This window comes from Dendrobates tinctorius, unplaced genomic scaffold (genome assembly GCF_039654945.1).
Source record: "Dendrobates tinctorius isolate UK_male_01 unplaced genomic scaffold, ASM3965494v1 ptg000293l, whole genome shotgun sequence".
Classification (NCBI taxonomy): Eukaryota; Metazoa; Chordata; class Amphibia; order Anura; family Dendrobatidae; genus Dendrobates; species Dendrobates tinctorius.
The window spans coordinates 23,794,512-23,820,650 of record NW_027361960.1 but is presented as its reverse complement, the minus strand read 5'-3'; the positions used below and the strand labels follow the sequence as shown (position 1 = coordinate 23,820,650).

The 26,139-nt window shown below is 44.5% G+C and overlaps 1 protein-coding gene across 1 annotated transcript in view; it reads right to left on the bottom strand.

The window, feature by feature from the left end:
- Positions 1-25,735, bottom strand: part of PLG (plasminogen) — a 275,833-nt gene extending 250,098 nt beyond the window's left edge. Inside the window, exon 1 of the mRNA XM_073560188.1 lies at positions 25,593-25,735. Coding sequence (XP_073416289.1) covers positions 25,593-25,641 — 49 coding nt within the window. The 5' untranslated portion in view covers positions 25,642-25,735. The remainder of the gene's footprint in view (positions 1-25,592) is intronic.
- Positions 25,736-26,139: the final 404 nt, after the last annotated feature.

The window sequence follows — 26,139 nt, the reverse complement described above, 5'->3', positions numbered from 1 at the left end:
GAGCATCCCACTTATGCGTCTGCTCATGCAAACTTTAACGCACCTTAAGGAGCAGGCGTCTGCAGCCAATGTTGATGAGGAGGAAGAGGAGGAGGGAATCCTTGATGACATTCAGCCATTGTCTGCTCAGGGACCTCTCCTGGACGAGGTGGAGGAAGAAGAGGAGGAGGAGGATGATGATGGGGATGATTACTTAGGGGAGGAGGATGCATCTCGTGGGGCAAGTGAAAATGTTGGCATGGCAAGGTCTGGTACAGGGTTTGTGCGTGACTGGAGGGATGTGGATTTGCCAGAAAGTGATCCTCCAACCAGCACTCGCAGTGCATCATTGACCCCGGGAACATTGGCCCACATGTCAGATTATGCCTTGCAGATCCTAAAAAGGGACCCCCGCATTGCCAAAATGATGAACGATGACGACTACTGGTTGGCCAGCATCCTGGATCCACGCTATAAAGGCAAATTACAAAACATCAAGCCACAGGAGAACCTTGACCTAATATTGGCTAATAAACAAGCAACTCTGGTAAATCGGTTGCTTGAGGCATTCCCAGCACACAGCAGCGGTGATGGTTCTCACACGAGCCGTACGGGCCGGGGGCAGCTTGGCAGAGGTGTTCATGGTGCACACAGCAGAAGTGGCGTTGGAGACAGGGGTTTCATGACAATGTTGTGGACTGATTTTTCAAGTACCGCTCACACAACTGGTAATACTGCATCGATGGAAAGTGACAGGAGACAGCAGTTGTCAACTATGGCTACAAACTACTTTTCCTCCCATATCGATGTTCTCCCACACAGGTCATTCCCATTTGACTACTGGGCCGCTAAACTGGACACCTGGCCTGAATTGGCACAATATGCCTTACAGGAGCTCGCTTGCCCAGCTGCAAGTGTGCTATCGGAAAGAGTCTTCAGTGCAGCTGGATCAATCCTGACAGAAAAAAGGACCCGTCTGTCAACCCAAAATGTGAATGATCTAACCTTCATTAAAATGAACCATGCATGGGTTTCCAAGGATTTTGTCCCACCTTCCCCTGATGACACATAGGGTGACAGAAAAATGGCTTGCTTTGGTCCACCTCTTCCTGGGACTTGACCTATTTCACCTTTTGCATCAGCTGAATGTCCAACATCAACATATGCCACTTTCTAAAACTCCCTAACTGTGCTGCCCCCCCCCCCCCCATGGCCGGGGTCACCACCTAGCGCACGACACCGTGCGAGTGCCGTTGCCCTGGACAGGTGGGTAGGCCGACTCTTGGGCGCGGGCACTGGCACAGGGTCCCTCATAGTGCAATCAAGTGTCTCTGACGGTGGTGGTGCACACCCGCCGTCAGACACACCGCCGTACTATGAGGGGCCCAGTGCCAGTACCGACGCCGATGAGTGGGCCCCCCTTGCTTGGGCAGGGCCCCAGCATTTGCAATCTTTACCTCTCCCTGCTCCTCCGCTGTGTAGCCTGGGCCGTCAAATCCATACTGTGCCTGACACCGTCTGAGCCTGCCTCCTGATGTATAGACATATATTTTGAATGTGTACACTATCCATACATGTTATCCGGGGATACGTTACCCTTTCTCACCTTTGTGCAATCACGTGCAATCCATACTGGGCCTAACACCGTCTGAGCCTGCCTCCTGATGTATAGACATATATTTTGAATGTGTACGCTATCCATACATGTTATCCGGGGATACAGTACCCTTTCTCACCTTTGTGCAATCAAGTGCAATCCATACTGGGCCTAACACCGTCTGAGCCTGCCTCCTGATGTATAGACATATATTTTGAATGTGTACGCTATCCATACATGTTATCCGGGGATACGGTACCCTTTCTCACCTTTGTGCAATCATGTGCAAGCCATACTGGGCCTAACACCGTCTGAGCCTGCCTCCTGATGTATAGACATATATTTTGAATGTGTACGCTATCCATACATGTTATCCGGGGATACGGTACCCTTTCTCACCTTTGTGCAATCACGTGCAAGCCATACTGGGCCTAACACCGTCTGAGCCTGCCTCCTGATGTATAGACATATATTTTGAATATGTACGCTATCCATACATGTTATCCGGGGATACGGTACCCTTTCTCACCTTTGTGCAATCACGTGCAAGCCATACTGGGCCTAACACCGTCTGAGCCTGCCTCCTGATGTATTGACATATATTTTGAATGTGTACGCTATCCATACATGTTATCCGGGGATACGGTACCCTTTCTCACCTTTGTGCAATCACGTGTAATCCATACTGGGCGTGAGAACGGCTGGCGAGCTGTTAAGGAAGCTACAGCACCTGTGGTTTGCACACGTAAGTTTTCATTTTTTCAGGAATGACGGTTAGGCCTAATTCCGGAACTGCGGTTGACCTGCACTTACTGGGAAATCATCGTTCGCGGGTAATAATTGTAATCAGTGATCCCCATCACTAACGTTGTTCAGCGGGTTATCTGCACCTGTAAGCGACAAACGCTGGCCTTTTCAGTGTAGCGCACATGCAGCCACGGACATGTAAGGGCATGACACACCAGTTATTGGCCAATCTCATGTGCCAGAGCCTCACGTGTCCCTCTAGTAAGCCGGACTCGGACCGCGGGGCATGACGGAGTCTCATTCGTTAACGGAATTAAGCTTGCAATGTGTGCATCTTTTCTGTAGCTGGCATGGTTGAGGTTTCCCAGGTGGAGTCGAATTTAACCGTAGGCTCCACTCCAGGTGGTGCCCTTCTGGACATTCCTTTAAGGTTCAGCTTTGCAACCATACTGCCCACGTAAAACAAACACTTTGCCTTCATGAACGCTGTTTGGAGGGTCATGACTCGTGGGAATAACGCCGCCCAATCAGTTAACCTGCTAGAGAGATCCTTCGTTGCTCCCAAGCATGACATCACACTCCCTAGGAGGAAGGTAATGCCACTGTGGTGACCGTACTCCTGGGGGCGACACAAGTGCACTGATGCCCAGCCACTGCTCAATGAATCTGCTGGTACATTGACCCAGACCACTACATTCCCCTCGCACGCTACACGGCCTGAATCTACCCTGATGAAACTCAGGTTACCCTTCCCATATACAGTTCCATCTTACACGGTGACAAAGAGGAAGCTGCAGATGAAAGTGCAGGTTCGGCCCACCCGCCATCAGACACACCACCGTACTATCAGGGGCCCTCTGCCAGTGCCGTTGCCAACGAGTGGGCCCCCCCTGCTTGCTCAGGATCACAGCATTTGCAAGGTTGAAATACTGTGCAGTGAGATGGAAGATGGGGACGACGAGGAGTCCAGACTAGTACAGGGATTCCCTAGCGAGGAGACTTATTTGATTGTTTTCAATGTTGGGACAGCAATTTTTGGGGAGCACTATACTCTGGAGAATGATAGATGGGGCCCACCATACACTGGAACATTCCAAAGGTGGACATCAGACACTGGAGCAGCATTTACAGGGTCCATTATACACTAGAGCATTAGAAATGGGGCCCATTATGTTTGGAGCATTATTTGGGCCCATAAGACAGTGGAGCTTCATCCATGGGGACGAACATATACGTTAGCATTATGTGGAGCTCATCATATACTGTTTCAAACATTATATGGGACCAATGATTCTGTATGGAGAAATAGATGGGCCTCGTCATGAGATGTAAAAAGTGAGGTATTTTTCATTGTACTATACCACTATTTCTCTGCCGTATCGGAGCATGATGAGTTGTGGTATTATGTGTTAAAGGGGCGCTCTTTCGCCCAGGGCACATGAAAACCTGGAGCCAGCCCTACCCCCCCACAACTTTAGCCAAATAACCCCCATTTTTCAGTGCGTAACTTGTATTATGAAGTTAATTAAGGTTGACAAGCTTAAGTAAGAAGAATTGATGCTTTTGGCATTCAAATGGGCACTGTAGGTGTGTTTCCTGTCCTCCTCTTACTGCCAACTTTTATTCCCCATTGACTTACATTGGGTTTCGTGTTTCGGGACGACCCCGACTTTTCCCTATAATCGGCCGATCTTGCTCGCCCCGACTTTTGGAAAAGTCGGGTTTCACGAAACGAAACTCGACCCTAAAAAAACAAAAGTCGCTCAACTCTAGTGAAAACACCTGACCACGCTCCAACACCTGCACCCCACACCACAAATTAGTGTAGCAAAGCACCTTCGGCGGCTCCCTGCTTGGAGTATAGCAAAGCACCCCTTGGTGGCTCCCTGCTTGGAACACGAAACGTGATGGGAGGTGGGTGGAGTTTAGTTCGCACAAAAGAGCGGGAAGAGTTGAGTCAGTCAGTCAGTCTTTCATTCAGTCAGTGAGTGAGGATGTGGAAGGGCTGAGTGTGAGATAGAGAAGATCCCCGGGAGAGGGATGGAAGAAGGAAGTGCTGCAGCAGGCCACAGTGATCTTGGTCTGCTGGCACAGGAAAGAGACAGAGAAAGGAAGCTTGATTCTCCATTGGGAAGAAGGATTAGCATGGAACGTAAGGAGAACAAGAGGACAAGGACCAGGGTTAGAGGAGAACCCTTTTCAAGTTCTAAACGCAGGGCCGGAGTCCGGTCCCCGAGGTTGTACGGATACTAATGGTCTTGCAGCAGACACCGGAGGAATAGAAGTAGTGCCCGCTTTATTCCCACAAAAAACTTGGGGGCACAACAGCAACTGGATAGTGAGCCAGGACTTAGTAGCAAGGAGTCCCAGAAGCAGGCTACAGCTGTCTACCGTACAAGTAGAGTTCATAGGAACATCTGACAGGAGGAACTCCAGTGTAACTCAGTAATAGGAGTACTTCACTCCAAGGCGCTATAAGAGGAGGCGTTCAGAAAAGGCACATATATTGGCGGAGTGTTGGAAAGGACATCTCCCATTAAAGCTCATCGGGCCCGGTACCGAGCACCCCACAGCCCTGGGTGTGAGGGCATCCCACCACCATGTTCTGTAAAACCTGCATTTTGTAAGGTCCACTGGAAGCCACTGTAAGGTAAATGTAATACAGGAGTTGGGGGAGCTATATGATTAATATCAGTAAATTGGATTCTACCAGACACCAAAAGCATTAGAATTAAATTCTAAATACATTGTATGCAAGCGAGGGCCTGTATTGTGGTCAGTCTGTCAGGCCTGAAACCCATGTCAGGAACATATTCAAACCTCATTTTACTTAGAAGCAGCCTCCTCAAGGGAAAGAGACAGGAGTGAAATTGACCAATCTGCACAAGCCTACGCACTTCTTCTGGAAACTGCCCAACCAGGCAGAATGTATCTTTTGCATGGTTTTGAGCAACAATGGAATAATTACAGGATATGTTCCAGAGAGTGTCAAGATCTGTGTAGTATATTACTCAGGTGACAGGCAGTGCTACAGAGTTAAGGTAAAGGCCTTAGTGTGGCAATGACCATGTTCCAATATGTGTATGGCTGCGGCCTGAATAGGTCTGTGGAGTGTTTTAACTCAGCCTCTTAGATGTGCTTAAAATGTACAGAAACTGGCCAAGACCCCACCACCATTTTTTGTAAGGACCCAAATCTAGAAAACGTAAGGGAAGGGACAGTTTAATAAAGAGACAGAAGTTTCATTTAGGAGCCTGGAAAGTCAGCAAAAGGTCTTTGTCCAGCACCAGACAATGTAAATTGCTAACAAATATATAACCTATCTAACTAAAAATTTGTGAACAGACATATATGCTGACAAGGGATAACTGAATGCTGCGATGGGACAACGAACTAGACGTTGTTGCTGACTGCTGTGTGTGTACAACTGTAGGTTGTGGACTGGAGACCTATGCGCCTCCTTCCTGACAGCAGAGTGGGAATGACATAACACAGGGGAAGGGCCAGTAGTTTCACCTTCAGACACAGATTTTCTACCCAGGTGTTCAGCCCACCTACTGGGGTGCTGCGTATATGAGCAGTATATGGCGTATGCTAACAGAGGTATTATGTAGAATTTCCCTTTATAAAGGGATGTGTGGGTAAGATTTTCAAACTAGCAGCATATCTATAGAGCATGTTTCATTACTCATATTATTCTGTGTAAGGCTGGTGTGTGGAGCATATTAATGCATTTATGCTCCAAAATGTCCAAGTGCAGACCCAAAAAACAACATCAGGCTACCAGTTAGACGCTTAAAGAGAAGGGCAACACAATAAAAAAAATTGTAACAATAGAATATATAGAGATTGTGCAAGGGTTAAATTTCTACTCTCAATGTACAAAGTTTTTCAAAAATTACCCCAAGGGTTCTGTATCATACAGGCTGAAAGACACCATGATGGGGACCTCACAAAACATTTTGCAGTTATTACAAGAGTACAGGTAGAGAGTACAAGTTTCACCATTGCACAATGTGCAAAGGTTTCGAAAAATTAGCCAAAGGGTTTATTTCAGACCAGCTGAAAGACGCCTTGATGGGGACATCACAATACACTTAGCAGTTATTATATGAGGTAGAGACATAGAGTACAAGTTTCACCATTGAACAATATGCAAAAGTTTCAAAAAGTACAAAACAATACCCACGTGGGGTATACTGTACATAGATGAACACTAAGTACTTGTTGCAGAAGCAGGTGGAGGAGGAGTTGATTTCCTGAAAAAAATGGTTTTGGATGAATCATAGAATCGTAGAGTTGGAAGGGACCTCCTGGGCCATCTGGTCCAACCCCCTGCTCAAAGCAGGATTCGCTAAATCATCCCAGTCAGATGTCTGTCCAGCCTCTGTTTGAAGACTTCCATTGAAGGAGAACTCACCACTTCTCGTGGCAGCCTGTTCCACTCATTGATCACTCTAACTGTCAAAAAGTTTTTTCTAATATCTAATCTGTGTCTCCTCCCATTCAGTTTCATCCCATTGCTTCTAGTCTTTCCTTGTGCAAATGAGAATAAAGTTGATCCTTCTACAATGTGACAGCCCTTTAGATATTTGTAGACAGCAATTAAGTCTCCTCTCAGTCTTCTCTTTTGCAAACTAAACATTCCCAAATCCTGCAACCTTTCCTCATAAGACAGGGTTTGCAGACCGGTCACCATTCTGGTCGCTCTTTTCTGAACTTGCTCCAGTTTGTTGATGTCTTTTTTAAAATGTGGTGCCCAAAACTGGACACAATATTCCAGATGAGGTCTGACCAAAGAGGAGTAGAGGGAAATAATGACTTCACGTGATCTAGACTGTATGCTTCTGTTAATACATCCTAGAACTGCATTTGCCTTTTTTGCTGCTGCATCACACTGTTGACTCATATTCAGTCTGTGATCTATTAGTATACCCAAGTCTTTTTCACATGTGCTGTCACTTAGCCCTATTCCTCCCATTCTATATATGCTTTTTTCATTTTTTATTGCCCAGATGTAGTACTTTGCATTTCTCCCTGTTAAAAACCATTCTGTTAGTTACTGCCCACTTCTCCAGTTTATTTAAATCTTTTTGAATCCTCTCTCTCTCTTCTCTAGTATTAGCTATCCCTCCTAGCTTTGTGTCATCAGCAAATTTAATCAGTTTACCCTCAATTCCTTCATCTAAATCGTTGATAAAGATGTTGAACAATACAGGGCCCAGGACAGAGCCCTGTGGTACCCCACTTGAGACATTCTTCCAACTGGATGTGCAGCCATTTACGACCGCTCTTTGGGTCCGATCACTAAGCCAGCTATGAATCCACCTAACAGTTGCCTTGTCCATTCCATACTTAGTCATTTTTTCAATAAGGATTGTATGAGAGACTTTGTCAAATGCTTTGCTGAAGTCAAGATATACTATATCTACAGCATTTCCTTGATCCACCCAATCAGTGATACCGTCATAGAAGGAAATTAAGTTAGTCTGACATGACTTATTAGTTACAAACCCATGCTGACTCTGTTTGATCACTTCATTCTTATCCAGGTATTGACTTAAATGTTGTTTAATAATTTGTTCAAAGATCTTTCCTGGTATAGAAGTCAGACTCACCGGCCTATAGTTGCCTGGGTCCACCTTCTTCCCCTTTTTGAAGATAGGAACAACATTTGCTCTTCTCCAGTCTTCTGGCACTTCTCCTGTTCTCCAAGAATTTTCAAAGATTATGGAGAGTGGTTCAGAAATTTCTTCTGCTATCTCCTTCAGTACTCTGGGGTGTAATTCATCTGGACCTGGAGACTTGAATTCATTTAGGTTAGCTAAGTGTTTCCTCACTATCTTTCTGTTTATAGATATCCTGGATTCTTCTATTCCCTTAATAGGACAGTGAATAACAGTTGGTGTTACATTTCCTTTCTGAGAGAAAACAGATGCAAAATAGGAATTTAAAAGTTCAGCCTTCTCAACATCCTGTCTTACCATTTCATCATTTTCATCCTGTAAAAATCCTATAGAATCTTTGACTTTTCTTTTACTTTTGACATATCCCCAAAATCCTTTATTATTGCTTTTGACATCTCTTGCAAGTCTCAATTCATTTTCAGCTTTAGCTAATCTGATTTGTGCCCTGCAGATTCTGCAGACAGCATTATATTCTTCTTTAGATATGCCTCCCTCTTTCCATTTTATAAACATTTTTTTCTTCCTTTTTAGCATGTGCTTAAGTTCTGTGTTCACTCATCCTGATTTCCTTAAATGCTTCCTATTCTTCCCTCTTTTCGGAATTGTTAACAACTGTGCTTTGAGAATTTCATTTTTCAAGATTTCCCATCCTTCCTGGACATTTTTGTCTTTAAGGATATCCAGCCATTGGATCCCTCCAATTATCTTTCTGAATCCCTTAAAATCTGCCTTTCTGAAATCTAACCTTGACGTCTGAGTCTTCACAGGTCTTCCGCCTCTAGTTATCCAAAATTCTAAAATAGCATGGTCGCTACCTCCTAGGGTTCCAGCCACTTTTACCTCCTCAACCATTTCCTCCCTGTTTATAAGGATTAGATCCAAGGTAGCAGTTCCCCTTGTTTTCTCCCCTACCTTTTGGAAGATAAAGTTGTCAGCAAGAGAGGATAAGAATTTCCTTGACCTGTTAGTTTTGCCTGAGAGAGATTCCCAACAAATGTCTGGATAGTTGAAATCTCCCATGACAACTATGTCATATTTTTTGGAGAACTTGGCCATTTGATGCATAAAGAGTTCATCCATATCTTCAGCTTGCACAGGCGGCCTGTAGTAAATGCCTACAATGGTGTCCTTTCCATTGTTCTGTCCTTGTATTCTTACCCAAACAGTTTCCACAGAACTCCCAGTCTCTGAAGCTTCAATCTCTGTGCAGATATACGCGTTTCTAACATACAATGCAACACCCCCTCCTCGTTTATCAAGTCTGTTTCTTGCAAATAAGTTGTATCCTTCTAGTCTTGTATTCCAACCATGTGTATCATCCCACCAAGTTTCAGTGATTCCAATGACATCATATTTCTTTTCCTGTGTTAGTAGTTCCAATTCTCCTTGTTTGTTGCCCATGCTTTGTGCATTAGTATAGAAACATTTTAGTTTGTGATTGGTTTCTCTTTCTCCAATATTTTTATTAATTAGATTCTTTCGTCTTTGTTCTTCCTTTCCACTTCTATTAGCAGAGTTCTCAATAGCATTTGTCAGGTGTATGGCTTTTTCTGGTCTTTTGCTTCCCTTCCCATGTTGTTCTAGTTTAAAGCTCTCCTTACAAGTGTAGCAAGGCGACTTCCAAATACATGCTTTCCAGTCTTCGTAAGGTGCACCCCATCTCTAGCAAGTAGTCCATCGTATAAGTAGTTCACTCCGTGATCCAGAAATCCAAATCGTTGCTGACGGCACCATCGACGTAGCCAGTTGTTCACCTGCAGAATCTTATTCCACCTCCTTGGTCCATGGCCATCCACTGGGAGGATGGAAGAGAAGACCACCTGCGCTCCCAGTTCTTTCACTTTCTTGCCTAAGTCTTCAAAGTCTCTGCAGATGGTTTCCAGGTCGTTTCTTGCGGTGTCATTTGTCCCCACATGTAGTAGCAGGAATGGGTAGTCATCTGTAGGTCTGAAGAGTCCTGATATCCTGTCAGACACATCTTTAATTTTTGCACCTGCAAGACAGCACATTTCTCTTGAAGTTATATCCGGTCTGCAGATAGCGGCCTCTGTTCCTCTCAACAGGGAATCCCCCATGACCACCACTCTCCGTTTCTTCTTCACAACATTTTTCTTTCTCCATCCAGGAGGACTCTGAAGGCGTACAAGGTTGCTGTTTGTTGGCAAAGTCTTATCCTGATGTATTTCTTCATCATTTTCCTGCGTGAGAGCCTGGTACTGGTTTCTGAGCAGTATGGGTGCTGACTGCCTCCTGATCCTCCTGCTTCTCTGGGTCACATGTCTCCATTCCTCTGTTTCTTCAGGTGCACTTCGAATTTCTTCTCTTTCTGTAACATGAAGAGATAATTCTGCTCTGTCCAAGAACTCTTCACCTTCCTTAATGATCTTCAACGTAGCTAACCTCTCTTCGAGATTTTGCAACTTTTCCTCCAACAGGGACACAAGCTTGCATTTGTGGCATGTGAAGTTTGGCTTTTCCACTGGTAAGTCTGTGAACATGAAGCAAGAAATGCAGCTCACCAAATGGCTCCTGGCCTCTTCCATCTTGAGATTTCTTAAAAACGATGAAAGATGAGCCCAAATTCCGATTTTTCCGATTTCCTCTTATCAGCTGCAACGGCCAAAACCCAGTGATCGTTGAGCTCGCGGAGACTCTTCACTTATCCCAGAAGGCACTGGGAATATGCAAATGATCTCCTCAAGACTCTTCCCCTGGTTTTCCGATTTCCTCTTTTCAGCTGCAACGGCCAAAACCCAGTGATCGTTGAGCTCGCGGAGACTCTTCACTTATCCCAGAAGGCACTGGGAATATGCAAATGATCTCCTCAAGACTCTTCCCCTGGTTTTCCGATTTCCTCTTTTCAGCTGCAATGGCCAAAACCCAGTGATCGTTGAGCTCGCGGAGACTCTTCACTTATCCCAGAAGGCACTGGGAATATGCAAATGATCTCCTCAAGACTCTTCCCCTGGTTTTCCGATTTCCTCTTTTCAGCTGCAACGGCCAAAACCCAGTGATCGTTGAGCTCGCGGAGACTCTTCACTTATCCCAGAAGGCACTGGGAATATGCAAATGATCTCCTCAAGACTCTTCCCCTGGTTTTCCGATTTCCTCTTTTCAGCTGCAACGGCCAAAACCCAGTGATCGTTGAGCTCGCGGAGACTCTTCACTTATCCCAGAAGGCACTGGGAATATGCAAATGATCTCCTCAAGACTCTTCCCCTGGTTTTCCGATTTCCTCTTTTCAGCTGCAACGGCCAAAACCCAGTGATCGTTGAGCTCGCGGAGACTCTTCACTTATCCCAGAAGGCACTGGGAATATGCAAATGATCTCCTCAAGACTCTTCCCCTGGTTTTCCGATTTCCTCTTTTCAGCTGCAACGGCCAAAACCCAGTGATCGTTGAGCTCGCGGAGACTCTTCACTTATCCCAGAAGGCACTGGGAATATGCAAATGATCTCCTCAAGACTCTTCCACTGGTTTTAAGGGTTGGATGCTAAGATAACTTCCAAAAAAAAAAATACACTTGGCCTGCATTTACATAACGTTGCTGTCATGCGTAGGGCTTACAAATTTGGAGGAAAATCCAGCCCTTGTTAAGTTTTAAGGGTACATTACAGGTTTTGTGAGGCAACAGCGACCTCGCCAGCGATCTCACTACGTGTGATACATAGCGGCGATCGGCCCCCAGCTGCGATATCGCTGACCTCCTCATGACCCTCTTTAATGGTGCACATTGAGAGGCATGACAATTTACAAGGGTATGTTAACAGTTCCTCAGAGTTTCCAGCGTTGGGGTCATATGTCTCCTGGGACTCTTGATTGTGGGAGGAAGAAGGACCAGGTTGAGGATCCAGCCTCTACGCTACTGAGACTGTACTGTGTGGAAGAATTGGTAGTGCTGCTTGTCAACTCACTGGAGCCTTTGTCTGCCATCCAACCCACAACATCCTCGCACTTGTCTGGGTCATCAGTGGTGTAGCGCATTGACCAAATTTTGACAGGAACCTAGAATGAGATACAGTCACATTCAGATCTATCACACAGCGTTGGTGGGCAACACCACATCCACATCCCTCAACATCACCCTTTTGCATCTTGAATGCATTATGTTTATAAAACCAAAAAATACTAGCTTTATTTTTCACAAGTACCCTTACAATGGTCTTATGAACAAATTCACTGTATCTAGCAATGAGTGGCTATTTTTTTTTTTAGATTGTCTTGCTGACACACTGGAAATGCAGAGTAATGAAGAGTATTACCCCTGCTAAATTGTCACATACATTTATCTTTACCCAGATTGCGCCAGTCACACAACTGCTAGATAGATATTAGGTATCTTAAGTGGAAAATAGCAGAAAGCTGCAGCATGTACTTACAATATGAGAACTCCCAGCTGCCTGCCTTTCACCCACCCTCCCTTCCTCCCACCTATAAAATCTCTCACTACTAAATCCCCACCTAACAAACAAAAAGAAGTAATCAAGACAGTCTTCAGCTTTTAAAAGATCTTTTTGGAATAAATAACACTTACTATAACTTTCTATCACTATCCCTACGCACCTTTTACTCTCCCTATGCCCACACTACACTCTCACTGCGCTGTTTTCAGCTGCAATATCCACAAAATGGCGCTGGCAGAGTTTAAATAGTCCCTATGATGCTGGAAGGCTAGCCAATCACAGTAGTGCTACACCAAAGATGGCGCCGGCATTACTGTGATTGGCAAGCCAGCCTAGCATGTTCATGCCGCTGCTGATTCTAAACAGGGAGAGCGTTAGGCAGGGAAGAAGAAAAAAAAAACTGCTTCTGCTGATAGCGCTTTTCACTGTACAGTTAGTGTGCAGTGAAAGAGGAGGATTTTTGCTGTATGCAGCAGCGCTGGTGGTGATTAGGCTGCCTTTTAAGGCTACCTGCTAGCTGCATTGCTGTGTGCACACTGCTGTTCAAACTGCTCTTTTCAAAGCACTCCAAATTTTATTTTTTCCTGGTGAGTTACTGAGCGTTCATTGTTTCACACGTCTAGCGGTGTACGCTCCTCACACACTACCGTGTACCGGTTGGAATCAGGGACAAATAGAAGCTATCTGGGTGTGACGCTGGAAGAAAAAGCTGAGGAGTTTGTCCGTTTTTCCAGACCTACACCTTAGAGTTGTGTCTGTTTTTCAAACAGTTTCATATATCTGCTGTTTGATCACGGTCAAAACTAGACAGAGACAGCGTGTGTCAGTCTGTATACATATACACGGAGTTTGATAATCTTCCATACAGACACCGTCTAGCGGTGTACGCTCCTCACACATTACCGTGTACCAGCTGGTATCACGGACAAATAGAAGCTATCTGGGTGTGACTCTGGAAGAAAAAGCCAAGTAGTTTGTCCATTTTTCCAGACCTACACCTTAGAGTCATGTCGTTTTTCAAACAGTTTTGTATATCTGCTGTTTGATCACTGTCAAAACTAGACAAAGACAGCGTGTGTCAGTCTGTATACAAATACAAGGAGCTTGACAATTTTACATACACACACTGTACAGCAGTGTACGCTCCTCACACACTACCTTGTACCACCTTCTAGCACGGACAAATAGAACCTACCTATGTGTGACTCTGGAAAAAAAAGCCGAGGAGTTTTTCCAGACCTACATCTTAGAGTCCTGTCCGTTTTTCAAACAGTTTTGTATATTTGCTGTTTGTTCACGGTCAAAACTAGACAGAGACAGCGTGTGTCAGTCCGTATACAAATACACGGAGCTTGACACTTTTACATACACACCATACAGCGGTGTATGCTCCTCACACCCTACCGTGTATCGCCTTCTAGCACGGACACACAGAAGCTACCTGTGTGTGACTCTGGAAAAAAAAAGCCGAGGAGTTTTTCTGTTTTTCCAGACCTACATCTTAGAGTCCTGTCCGTTTTTCAAACAGTTTCGTACATCTGCTGTTTGATCACGGTCAAAACTAGACAGAGACAGCGTGTGTCAGTCCGTATACAAATACACGGAGCTTTACAATTTTCCATACACACACCGTACAGCGGTGTACGCTCCTCACACACTACCGTGTACCGCCTTTTAGCATGGACAAATAGAAGCTACCTGTGTGTGACTCTGGAAAAAAAAGCCGAGGAGTTTTTCCGTTTTTCCAGACCTGCACCTTAGAGTCCTGTCCGTTTTTCAAACAGTTTCGTATATCTGCTGTTTGATCACGGTCAAAACTAGACATAGACAGCGTGTGTCAGTCCGTATACAAATACATGAAGCTTGACAATTTTCCATACACACACCGTACAGCGGTGTATGCTCCTCACACACTACCGTGTACCGCCTTCTAGCATGGACAAATAGAAGCTACCTGTGTGTGACTCTGGAAAAAAAAAGCCGAGAAGTTTTTCCAGACCTACACCTTAGAGTCCTGTCCATTTTTCAAACAGTTTCATATATCTGCTGTTTGATCACGGTCAAAACTAGACTGAGACAGCGTGTGTCAGTCCGTATACAAATACACGGAGCTTGACAATTTTACATACACACATTGTATAGAGCTGTCCGATTCTCCAACAGTATTGTATATCTGCCGTTCGCATTACAGTCACTTTTATACCTAGTCAGCGTGTGTGTGACACTCCGTAAATACATAGACGGAGATTGTTAGTTGCACAAAAATCATATACAGCTGTACACTTCTGATACAGTTCCGTATATCTGCTTGTTGGATTATGGTCCAATACATACTGTGAGAGCGTCTGTGACTAACATAATATATACGTTGATTTAATTTGTTTAATACACCTTACACAGCTGGATGCTCCTCATACAGTACCATCTCTCTGCTGGTATTTTTGGTACATTTTCCCAAACATGAGGAAGTATGGTGGAAGAGGCCGCAAACGTGGGCAGGGGGACACAGCTGGTACTGATGGTGGTGGTGCATCGGCTGGTTCTGGCAAAAGCACAATACCAGCTAAGGCAGGAGGTGTAGAGCCTGCGTCATCCTCTGGCCCAAGAAGGCCTGTAAGGTTGCCTTTTCTTAGAGTAGGAAAACCACTTTTAAAGCCGGAGCATCAGGAACAGGTTGTGGCGTACATTGCCGAAACAGCCACCAGCTCTATTGCCTCCTCTTCTGAATGGTCGAAACCTGCAAGCATGGAGTCATCAGTGCAGGGTTCTGGCCATAAACAACCCCTTTCCTTGTGTCCTTCACCCCCACCAAAAGGTAAGGATGCGGCAGCCCACACTTCAGATTACTCTATGGAGCTCTTTTCACATACCATGTCTGGGTTATCCAGTCAAATCCTGAATTCCCTAGTCCAAGATGAATCTTACATGGAGTGCACTGATGCACAGCCACTGCTAGATGATTCTGCTGGTACATTGACCCACAGCACTACATTGCCCTTGCAGTCTATTGAGCCAGAATCTGACCCTGATGAAACCCAGGTGCCCCTTCCCGCATACTATACCACCTTACACGGTAACACATAGGAAGGTAAAGAGAAGGTGCAAATAACTTTGAAGAGGAGGTGATGGATGACCCAGTTCTGGACCCGGATTGGCATCCATTGGGGGAGGAGGGTGGCACTGGCAATAGTTCAGATAAGGAGAAGGATCTGCAGCAGGCATTGACATCGCAGTATTGGTTATCTAGCAGGCCCGTAGCTGTCCAAAAACATGGAACAAAAACTAAAAGAGTTGCAGGACAGCTTGGCCAGACGGTCAACTTAGCACAGCGTGCAAGACCAGAAAATATTTACCATAGTAGGAAGAGTGCAGTGTGACACTTCTTTGTCCAAAATCCTACTGATGAGGCAAAGGTTACCTGTAAGAAGTGTGGAAGGACCTTTAGCCGAGGTAAACAACTCAGAAATTTGAATACCAGTTGCATGCTTAGACATTTAATCAACATGCACTTGCAAGCGTGGACGGTCTACAAAACCTCAGGTAGCACATGTGCACCTGCTCCGACTGAAGGTAGGCAACAATGCTCCATCGCTACCCCCACTGTAAGACCACCGCCACCATTAAGCACACCACCAGCACTAAATGTGGAGGTGTCGTCGCAAGGCCAAAGCACTCAGGGAATCACAATGGTTTTGCAACACAACCCTGAATCTAGGCCATCACCACCAATACCATCACCAACCCCCTCTCACTCCATTCGGTCCACCGCTACTTCCCCCATATGCAGCTCTCCAGTCCAGCTCACCCTACCAGACACTCTGAGTAGGACAAGAAAGTAGTCATCCTCTCATCCGCAAACACTGTGTTTGAACGCCTACATTGCCAAACTAATCTCATTAGAGATGATGCCCTACCGTTTGGTTGAAAGCGACCTCATGGCCTATGCTGTCCCATGCTATGACCTACCCAGTCGGCACTTCTTTTCTCAAAAAGCCATCCCTGCCCTCCACCGGCATGTGAAAGACCGCATTGTCCATGCACTAAAACAGTCAGTGAGTGGAAAGGTGCACCTCACAACAGATGCATGGACCAGTAGGCATGGCCAGGGCTGTTACGTGTCCATCACTGCTAACTGGGTTAATGTGGTGGATGCAGGCTCCACTGGGGACAGTGGCGGTGGAACAGTGCTGCCTAGCCCACAGTATAGGAAACAGTTGGCTATAGCCTTTCGCTCCTCCTTGTCTATCAGCGAAAGCTCATCCACAGAGCGCAGTCGCACGAGCAATACATCCGCAGCTGGCATTGTTGCACACGAGGTGTCACACTATCGAACAGCTAGTGGCAAGCGTCAGCAGGCTGTGTTAAAGATGATGTCTTTGGGTGACAATAGACACACCGCGGAGGTACTGGCTGACTACTTGCAGCGACAAACAGAGTCATGGCTGGGCAGTCTACATCTTGAGGCAGGCAAGGTAGTCAGTGATAACGGCCGTAACTTTGTGGCAGCCATAGGCCGTGCAAAACTCACACACATACCTTGCCTGGCTCACACTTTGAACCTGGTGGTGCAGTGCTTCCTTAATAAATATCCGGAGTTAACATCCCTTCTCCATAAGGTGCGAAGACTGTGCTCGCACATCCGTCGCTCGGCCGTACACTCCAGTCATATGCAGAAGCCGCAGCAATTGCTCCACCTCCCCAAGCACCTCCTAATCATAGACATTGCAACAAGGTGGAACTCCACCATGCACATGGTTGAGAGGCTGTGCAAACAGAGGCAGGCTGTAATACATTTGTGAAAGGATACACGGGCAGGCAGTTTGAGGAAAGACATGGAATTGTCGGGTGTGCAGTGGTCAAAGCTGAAAGACCTCTGTAAAGTCCTTCAGTGTTTTGAGGAATGCACACGGCTGGTAAGCGCAGACGACACCATCATAAGCATGAGCATCCCACTTATGCGTCTGCTCATGCAAAGCTTGACGCACATTAAGGATCAGGCGTCTGCAGCGGAGGAGGAGGAGTAGGGAAGCCTTGATGACAGTCAGCCATTGTCTGGTCAGGGAACTGTCCTGGACGAGGTGGAGGAAGAAGAGGAAGAGGAGGAGGATGAGGATGAGGGGGATGATTATTTTGGGCAGGAGGATGTTTCTCAGGGGGCAAGAGAAAATGTTGGCGTTCCAAGGTCAGGTACAGTGTTTGTGCATGACTGTAGGGATGTGGAATTGCCAGAAACTGCTCCTCCACCCACCACAGGCAGTGCATCATTGACACCTGGAGCATTGGCCCACATGTGCGATTATGCCTTGCGGATCCTAAAAAGGGACCCCCGCATTGCCAAATTGATGAGGGATGACGACTACTGGCTGGCCAGCATCCTCGATCCACGCTACAAAGGCAAATTACACAACATCATGCCACTGGAGAACCTAGAGATAATATTGGCAAGCAACTATGGTAAACCATTTGTTTGAGGCTTTCCCAGCACAAAGCAGCGGTGCTGGTTCTCCCACGAGCCGTAGTGGGCACAATGGAAGAGGTGTTCATGGTGCACACAGCAGAAGTGGCGTTGGAGACAGGGGTTTAATGACCATGTTGTGGAATGATTTCTCAAGTACCGCTCACACGACTGCTAATACTGCATCGAATAAAGTGACAGGAGGCAGCGTTGTCAACTATGGTTACAAACTACTTTTCCTCCCATATTGATGTTCTCCCTCACAGGTCATTCCCCTTTGACTATTGGGCCTCTAAACTGGACACCTGGCCTGAATTGGCACAGTATGCCTTACAGGAGCTCGCTTGCCCTGCTGCTAGTGTGTTATCTGAAAGAGTCTTCAGTGCTGCTGGATCAATCCTGACAGAAAAAATTACCCGTCTGTCGACCCAAAATGTTGATGATCTAACCTTCATTAAAATGAACCATGCATGGGTTTCAAAGGATTTTGTCCCACTTTCCCCTGATGACACATAGGTTACCAGAAAATTGCCTGTTTTTTCCTCCTCTTCCTCGGACTTGCCCAATTATGCCCTTTGCAGCAGCTGAATAACCAGCCAACTAATCAACATATACCAATTTTTAAACCTCCTTTACTGGGCTGCCCACCCCTCCCCCAATGGCTGGGGTCAAGACCTGGCGCACCTGGGCAAGTGCTGTTGCTCTGAACAGGTGGATGGGCCAACTGATGGCCGACGGCAATGGCACAGGGCCCCTCATAGTACAATACAGTGTCTCAGACGGTGGGAGGGCTCACTCGCCGTAAGACACACCAGCGCACTATGATGGGCCCTGTGCCAGTACCGTCGACCACGAGTGTGCCCCCCCTGCTTGGTCATGGCCACAGCACTTGCAACTTGTAATACTTACCTCTCCCTGCTCCACCGCTGTGTAGTCTGGGCAGTTAAATCCTTCACAGGGACGGCCACTAGAAATTTGGTGTATTGATCAATGATGGTTAAGATGTAGCTATGGCCTGTCCTGCTGGCCTCTACCTTCAGATGATCAATGGCTATCATTTGAAATGGACGTCAACTTACAAGCGGATGCAGTGGTGGTTTATGATCACCTTTCACAGTTGTGATAGTCACAGACGTGTGACATTCCTGCCACTATTTTTCAATGTCTCCTCTCATGCCAATTCAATAGAATCGCCTACGGCCTGTGGCTTCTGTCTTTTGCACTCCAAAATGACCAGACACATCATGATAGGCAGTAAGGACCATGGGTACATCTCTCCATGTGATCACAATTTGATGGAGACGAGTAATGGTGATGTGATCCACGCTACTGCGATAAAGCAATCCTTTCTTCACAAAGAACCTTTTTCGCTTTCTCCACAGACACTGTAATTGAGGGTCTGCATCGCCTCTGCAATATCTACTGGGAGGTTTTCTCGCGATCAGTAATTCCAAAATTTCTGCTAACACTCGACTTTGCGTTTATGCTTTTATCCTTGAAGTTTCCATTAGTGGAGATTCTGGACTGGCTTACTGAGATTGAAATATATACGAAGATTTAAAAGTACCACAACACTGTATACTGGTGTACGCTATGAATACCTTTCCCTTTTTCTACTTTTTTAATTCTGGTGTACTACATAGTGAGCCTGTGAGTGTCTGTGTCTGACTCCGGAAGTATAGATGGAAATTTAACCCTTGACTGGACACACCTGGTATGTGCTGATACAGTACCTTGTTTCAAAAATTTGTATTAAGGTATCACCTGTAGGATAACAAACTGTGGGAGGGACCCTCTTCCTGCCGCAGACAAGCATGAGACTGATACAGAGTTTGTATTGAACAGGTCCATTTTTAGTGCCCATCCTTCTGTCGACAACAGCAATTCACCACAGCCGTTTCACATTTCTCTGTACACAGGCCCCGGTACCTTCACTTCCTTTGTAACTATAATCGTGGCGTCCTCAGTGGCTCTTCCACTGTGGCTGGCCTAGGCCCAACCACCACAGCGCTGCGCCAGTCTGAGCACACCGTCCGTATGATAGCCCCAGGCCATCTTCATCTGCGGCTACCGTCCTCTGGGCCACCCCCCCGTGACCGCCTCAACTGTCAGTCCTCTCTGGAGCCTTTCCACTGTCTCTATTTCCTCAGCAGAGCTTCCTCTTTACTGTGCTCCCTTCGCTGACTGACTCTTCCAGAACCTTCCCTCAGCCTTTTATACTTCCATTTCTGTTAACTCTGCCCACCATCACCTAACAGTTTCTCTGACCAATGGCAGTTATTCAGTCCCACTCCTACACTCTCCATTGCCCTCCAATGGGCAAGCTAAAACACTGCACCCTTTCTCTTTATCTTAGCGGTTTCACACCTACATTGCGCTACACCTCTGCTTCTCACTACAGGCTGGCTTGTCTGTCAGTCTTCCCTTCATCATCCATAGTGAGTGAGCATGTGTGGGTTACGCCTTCTATATATACATTGAACCAGAGAAACAAATTTTTACCCTATACTCGATACAGCTTGTATCTTGTTATACAGTACCTTTGTTCGACATTTAGCCTTACGGTCAAATCCATACTGTGTAAGCGTCTGAGAGTGACTACGGGACTATTTATACGGAGATTTCAATTGTACCCTAAAAAATATATACTTGCTATCTTGTTATCCAGGACCTTTTTTACATAATTTTTTATTATGGTCAAAACCAAACTGAGTGAGCATCTGAGGGTGACTACGGAAATATATACCGATATTTTCAATTTTGCCAACACTGTATACAGCAGAACGCTTCTGATACAGTAACCTTTTTAGCTATTTAGATTCTGGTGTAATCCATAATGAGCCTGTAAACGTCTGTCTGTTACTCTGGCAATATATTTGGAACTTTAAGATTACCCCAAAACTGTATACAGCTGTACGCTTGTGTTACATAACCTATTTACAGCTTTTCATATTCTTGTGCAATCCATACTGGGCCTGAGAGAATTTGTGTCTGCCTCCTGAAATGTATACGGAGAATCAGAATGTTTACACTATACTATATATACCTTGTATCTGGTGATACTGTACCCTTTTTCAACTTGTTATTTTATTGGGTAATCCATACTGAGCCTGTGAGCGTCTGTGTATGCCTCATGAAATATATATATAGATATAGATATAGATTTACTGTTATCCATAGACTGTATAGAGCTGTACGCTTCTGATACAGTACCATATATCTGCTGGTATTTTGGGTCCATTTTCCAAAAGGAAGTATGGTGGAAGAGGACATGGATGTGGGCGTGGAGGGCCACCTGGTACTGATGGTGGTGGTGGTGCATCTGCTGGTAGTGCCAAAAACACAATAGCAGCTAAGGCAGAAGGTATTGAGCCAGTGTCATGGTGTAGCTCTGGAAGGCCTGTAAGGCTCCCTTTTCTGGGAGCAGGTAGACTGCTTTTAAAGCCGGAGTATCAGGAACTGTTTGTGGCTTACATTGCTGAAACAGCCTCCAGCTCTATCGCCTCCTCTTCTGAAGTTGTAAAAAATGCAAGCACTGAGTCGTAACTGCAGGCTTCTGGTCAGGAGCAACCCCTTTCCTTGTGTCCTTCACCCACACCAAAAGTGAAGGATGTGGAAGCACACACCTCAGATTACTCCATGGAGCTCTTTTCACATACCATGCCTGGGTTAATTAAAAATAGGGCCCATCATGTACTGGAGCAATGTAAATGGGGCAGATCAGACACTGGAGCAGCATCTAAGGGGCCCATTATACACTGGAGCATTACAAATGGGGCCCATTATACATGGAGCATTATTAGAGCCCATCATACACTGGAGCATCATCCATGAGGCCCATCATGTACTGGAGCAATGTAAATGGGGCAGATCAGACACTGGAGCAGCATCTAAGGGGCACATTATACACTGGAGCATTACAAATGGGGCCCATTATATATAGAGCATTATTAGGGCCCATGATACACTGAAGCATCATCCATGAGGCCCATCATGTACTGGAGCAATGTAAATGGGGCAGATCAGACACTGGAGCAGCATCTAAGGGGCACATTATACACTGGAGCATTACAAATGGGGCCCATTATATATAGAGCATTATTAGGGCCCATGATACACTGAAGCATCATCCATGAGGCCCATCATGTACTGGAGCATTGTAAATGGGGCAGATCAGACACTGGAGCAGCATCTAAGGGGCCCATTATACAAATGGGGCCCATTATATATGGAGCATTATTGAAGCCCATCATACACTGCAGCATCATCCATGAGGCCCATCATGTACTGGAGCAATGTAAATGGGGCAGATCAGACACTGGAGCAGCATCTAAGGGGCCCATTATACACTGGATCATTACAAAGGGGCCCATTATATATGGAGCATTTTTAGGGCCCATCATACACTGGAGCATCATCCATGAGGTCCATCATGTACTGGAGCATTGTAAATGGGGCAGATCAGACACTGGAACAGCATCTAAGGGGCCCATTATACACTGGAGCATTACAAATGGGACCCATTATATATGGAGCATTAAGTGGAGCTCATCATATACTGTATGGAACATTATATGTGACTACTTATTTGGTATGGAGAAATATATTATTCTGTATTATTCTGTATGGTGCACAATGTGGTGGCCATAACACTGTATGGAGTAATATACTGTCCTGTTTTTGAGCTATTGTACAATTTAAAATTGATCAGTCATATCATGTAAGCAGTGAAGTATGTGTCATTGTACTATACCTATATTTCTGTGGTGTATCGGAGCATCATGAGTTGTGGTATGTGTTAAAGGGGCGCACTGACACTCTTTGGCCCAGGGCACACGAAAACCTAGAACTAGCCCATCCCCCCCACAACTTTAGCCAACTAACCCCCAGTTTTCAATGCGTAACTATAATTAGGAAGTAAATTAAGGATGACAAGCTTCAGTTATAAGAATTGATGTTTTTGGCATTGAAATGGGCACTGTAGGTGTGTTTACTGTCTTCCACTCCCTGCCGACTTTGCTTCCCCATTGACTTGCATTGGGTTTCGTGTTTCAGTCGGCCTCCGACTTTTCCCTATAGTCGGCCGATTTCGTTCAACCTGACTTTTGCGAAAGTCGGGTTTCATGAAACCCGACTTGACCCGAAAAAAGGCTAAGTTGCTAATCTCTAAGCGCAGGGGTCACGGAAAAGGCAGCATTACATGAAGTTTGCCATATGTGTCAAGCTCCCTACAGCGAATACTTCCTTGTCTCCATCATGATGATTACTCTCCATCATCTACTCCTCCTTCATCTCTTTCTCCTCATTCCCCTCCTCAGCCCAACTGAGTACAAAAGGACAAAATTTGTACACTTGTAGCAGGACAATTTTTGTTGTTATTTCAAACCAACAAAATTTCACACAAACCAAGTCCTAGAGTATTTATGACAATAGTCAATTTTGGATCAACCAAACTTTCTATACCTGTAGCAGTCCAATTTTGGGTTTCATTTCAAACCAATGAAATTTCACACAAACCAAGTTCTACAGCATATATGACAACTAACCCACCTTTTTCTCCATTATTTTAAATTTGTTTAACTCTACAGTTTGCAAGAAACAAAATATTTTTTACTGAAGAGATTGTTAAGTAAAAGAAAACTGTGTGACAAAATATCTTTGCTGTAAAAGTAAATAAAAAATAAAGTGTTGATGGTAATAGCCAATTTTTGAGCAACCATATTTCTACACCTGTAGCAGGCCAATTTTGTTTTTTATTTCATCAGTGAAAGATGCAGCCCGAGTTTGGGCCTTGATGGTTCTGGGAAAGCGTCCGGTTACGGACCACAGACTAATGCCACCTCCGCTGGCATGCCAGCTTTATCTGGCTCTGATATTCCTCCAGTCACTCCCTCAGGAGTCTCACGAGATTCCGCTATCTTTGTTACCTTGTCACCCACTAAGCATGTTACACTGTAGGGATTTCAAATTCAACCCAGAAAAAAATTTTGAATGCTTTTTTGGAGTGTTATATAACACCGAAATCTACCACAAAGCACGTAATACTCTATGGTTGAGTAACTGAATCCATAAAAATGTTTCAATGATGTTTGGGAGTGTTATATAACAGCAAAATGTACCACAGACCACGTAATACTCTGTGGTTGAGTAATTGAATCCATAAAAATGTTTCACTTCTGTTCGGGAGTGTTATTTAACATCAAAATGCACCACAGGGCACGTAATAGTATATGGATGAGTAATTGAATACAAAAAAAAGTTTAAACTCTTTTTGTGTTTAATAACACTGAAAATTACCGCAAAGCACATAATACTCTAAGGATGACAATATAGTAAATTTTTTCACCTAAAAAATGTGGCCAACTGCTGCAGCAAAATATTTAGCAAATCGACTGAAAAGCCTTAATCCCTGCCTAGAGACTGTATTTAGCCACTCTTCCTGCTCCTGCAACTCTCTCTCCTTATCTAGGATAAATGCAGAATGTATCAGCAAAGCACAAAATTAGATCTGCTAGTATGATGGTTCAGGGAGTCCCTATACTCAGTTAGTTGGGCGAGCCCATCGGAGAAGAGAGGCTCAGTCAATTTACATCTAATATGTTTGAACAAGCCCTTTTAATTAAGATGAACTCATTTTTTGAAGTGTTAGAATGTTGTGTTATTTGGGGGCAGGGGGTTAAACCTTTATCAGCTTGTGACTCTGGAGTATCTAATGTTTGTTTGTTTTTTGTTGACCATATTCTATGGCCACATTTTATACCTGCTTTTGCTTTTCTTTTTCTATTATCAAAACACATTAAGAACAGGGTTGCAAACAATGGAATATTGTAATGAATGTAACAATAACAGCAATTTATTAACATCACTAAAGCACCAACACATTTAGCCAATGCTTTCTTTCAAAAGGGCTTGGAAAGGTACTGTTATTTATGGCAATTATCTGGACTCATATTTGAAATGTGAAAATAAACTGTAGTAAGAAAACTAATTTTCCCTCCTATCTTTGTAAAGTTTTTAATACTGATTCCGGATAGTCACAGCTTAGAAGATTTATAAAAAGCCATTAAATTCAATAAATTATATATACATTTGTCTTCAGTTTGATACTTCTAATGGCGGCATTCTTCTGTAAAATATATGCATTTTAAATCAGTACATATATGAAAAATGTAACAGAAACAGAACTATATGAACTATATTGAATTACTCTTTGTAATCTGGGAAAAAACAATGTAATAGGTATTTTAAGAAATGTTGTTTTATGCAAAAAATACTGGTTTAATAGTCAAACTGTATAATGTGGGCTCACTAAAAATAGCTAACCCCGTTGTTTTGCTACAGTGTAGCTTAGAGTAAGTGCCATATCGACAATGGTTAAGTACGTTGACACTCCATCAGTCAGATGCAATTTATATGACCTCTTTCCAGGAGAATATAAACTATAAAGGTAGCTGCTCTTAGTTTGCCTCTTCTCTCCCTTTGTGTGCAAGCTGTAGAGCGCTCATGTAAATGCCCCCCAAATTTTTAACAATGGCATATAAAATCGGGCAGTGTAAATTCAATATGTAGCCATGGCATCATTTCTACTAAAAAGAGTAATGTACATATTCAAAATGTTTTTCTAAAGATGTTGGGTATCTTGGACCCAATAGAGGCAAGTAAATATTTGCGAAGTAGCTAAACAACTAAGCATTAACAGTTGAAATTACACTGAAATATCTTACCTGCACAAGGCAACAAAAGAAGGAGAAACACTGATTTGCTAGTGACCATTTTAGATGAGGATTAAGAATGAGTGGAGAACTAAAACTTAAATGTCCTTTGGGTGATGGACACAAAAGTTAGTTTAGCAAACACAGTTCCAAGCTCTTATCAATCATTATCCAGGTGAACTCTGGATTCCTATGCTTTAAATTGCTCAAACATAGCCTTGAAAGGAAGTGTCGTAAGCCCGTGTTTGGTTAGAAGAGTGTGCAAATCTCAGTACTAATGAGTAATATTTTCATTCTTTCCAAAATGTGTACCCTGGTGGAAGAAGATTTAGAATAATTCAACAAAAAACATTTTGACATTGTTCTTAATGTCTTGCAAAAAAATAAAGTTGCCTTTCTTTGGTAATCTTTTACCATTGTCTTACTTTGGTAATCTTCTTTTACCATTGTCTTCCTTTGGTATTCTTCTTTTACCATTTTCTTCCTTCGGTAATCGCCTTTTATCATTGTCTTATTTTGGTAATCTCTAGTGATGAGAAAGCATACTCATTAATGCTCG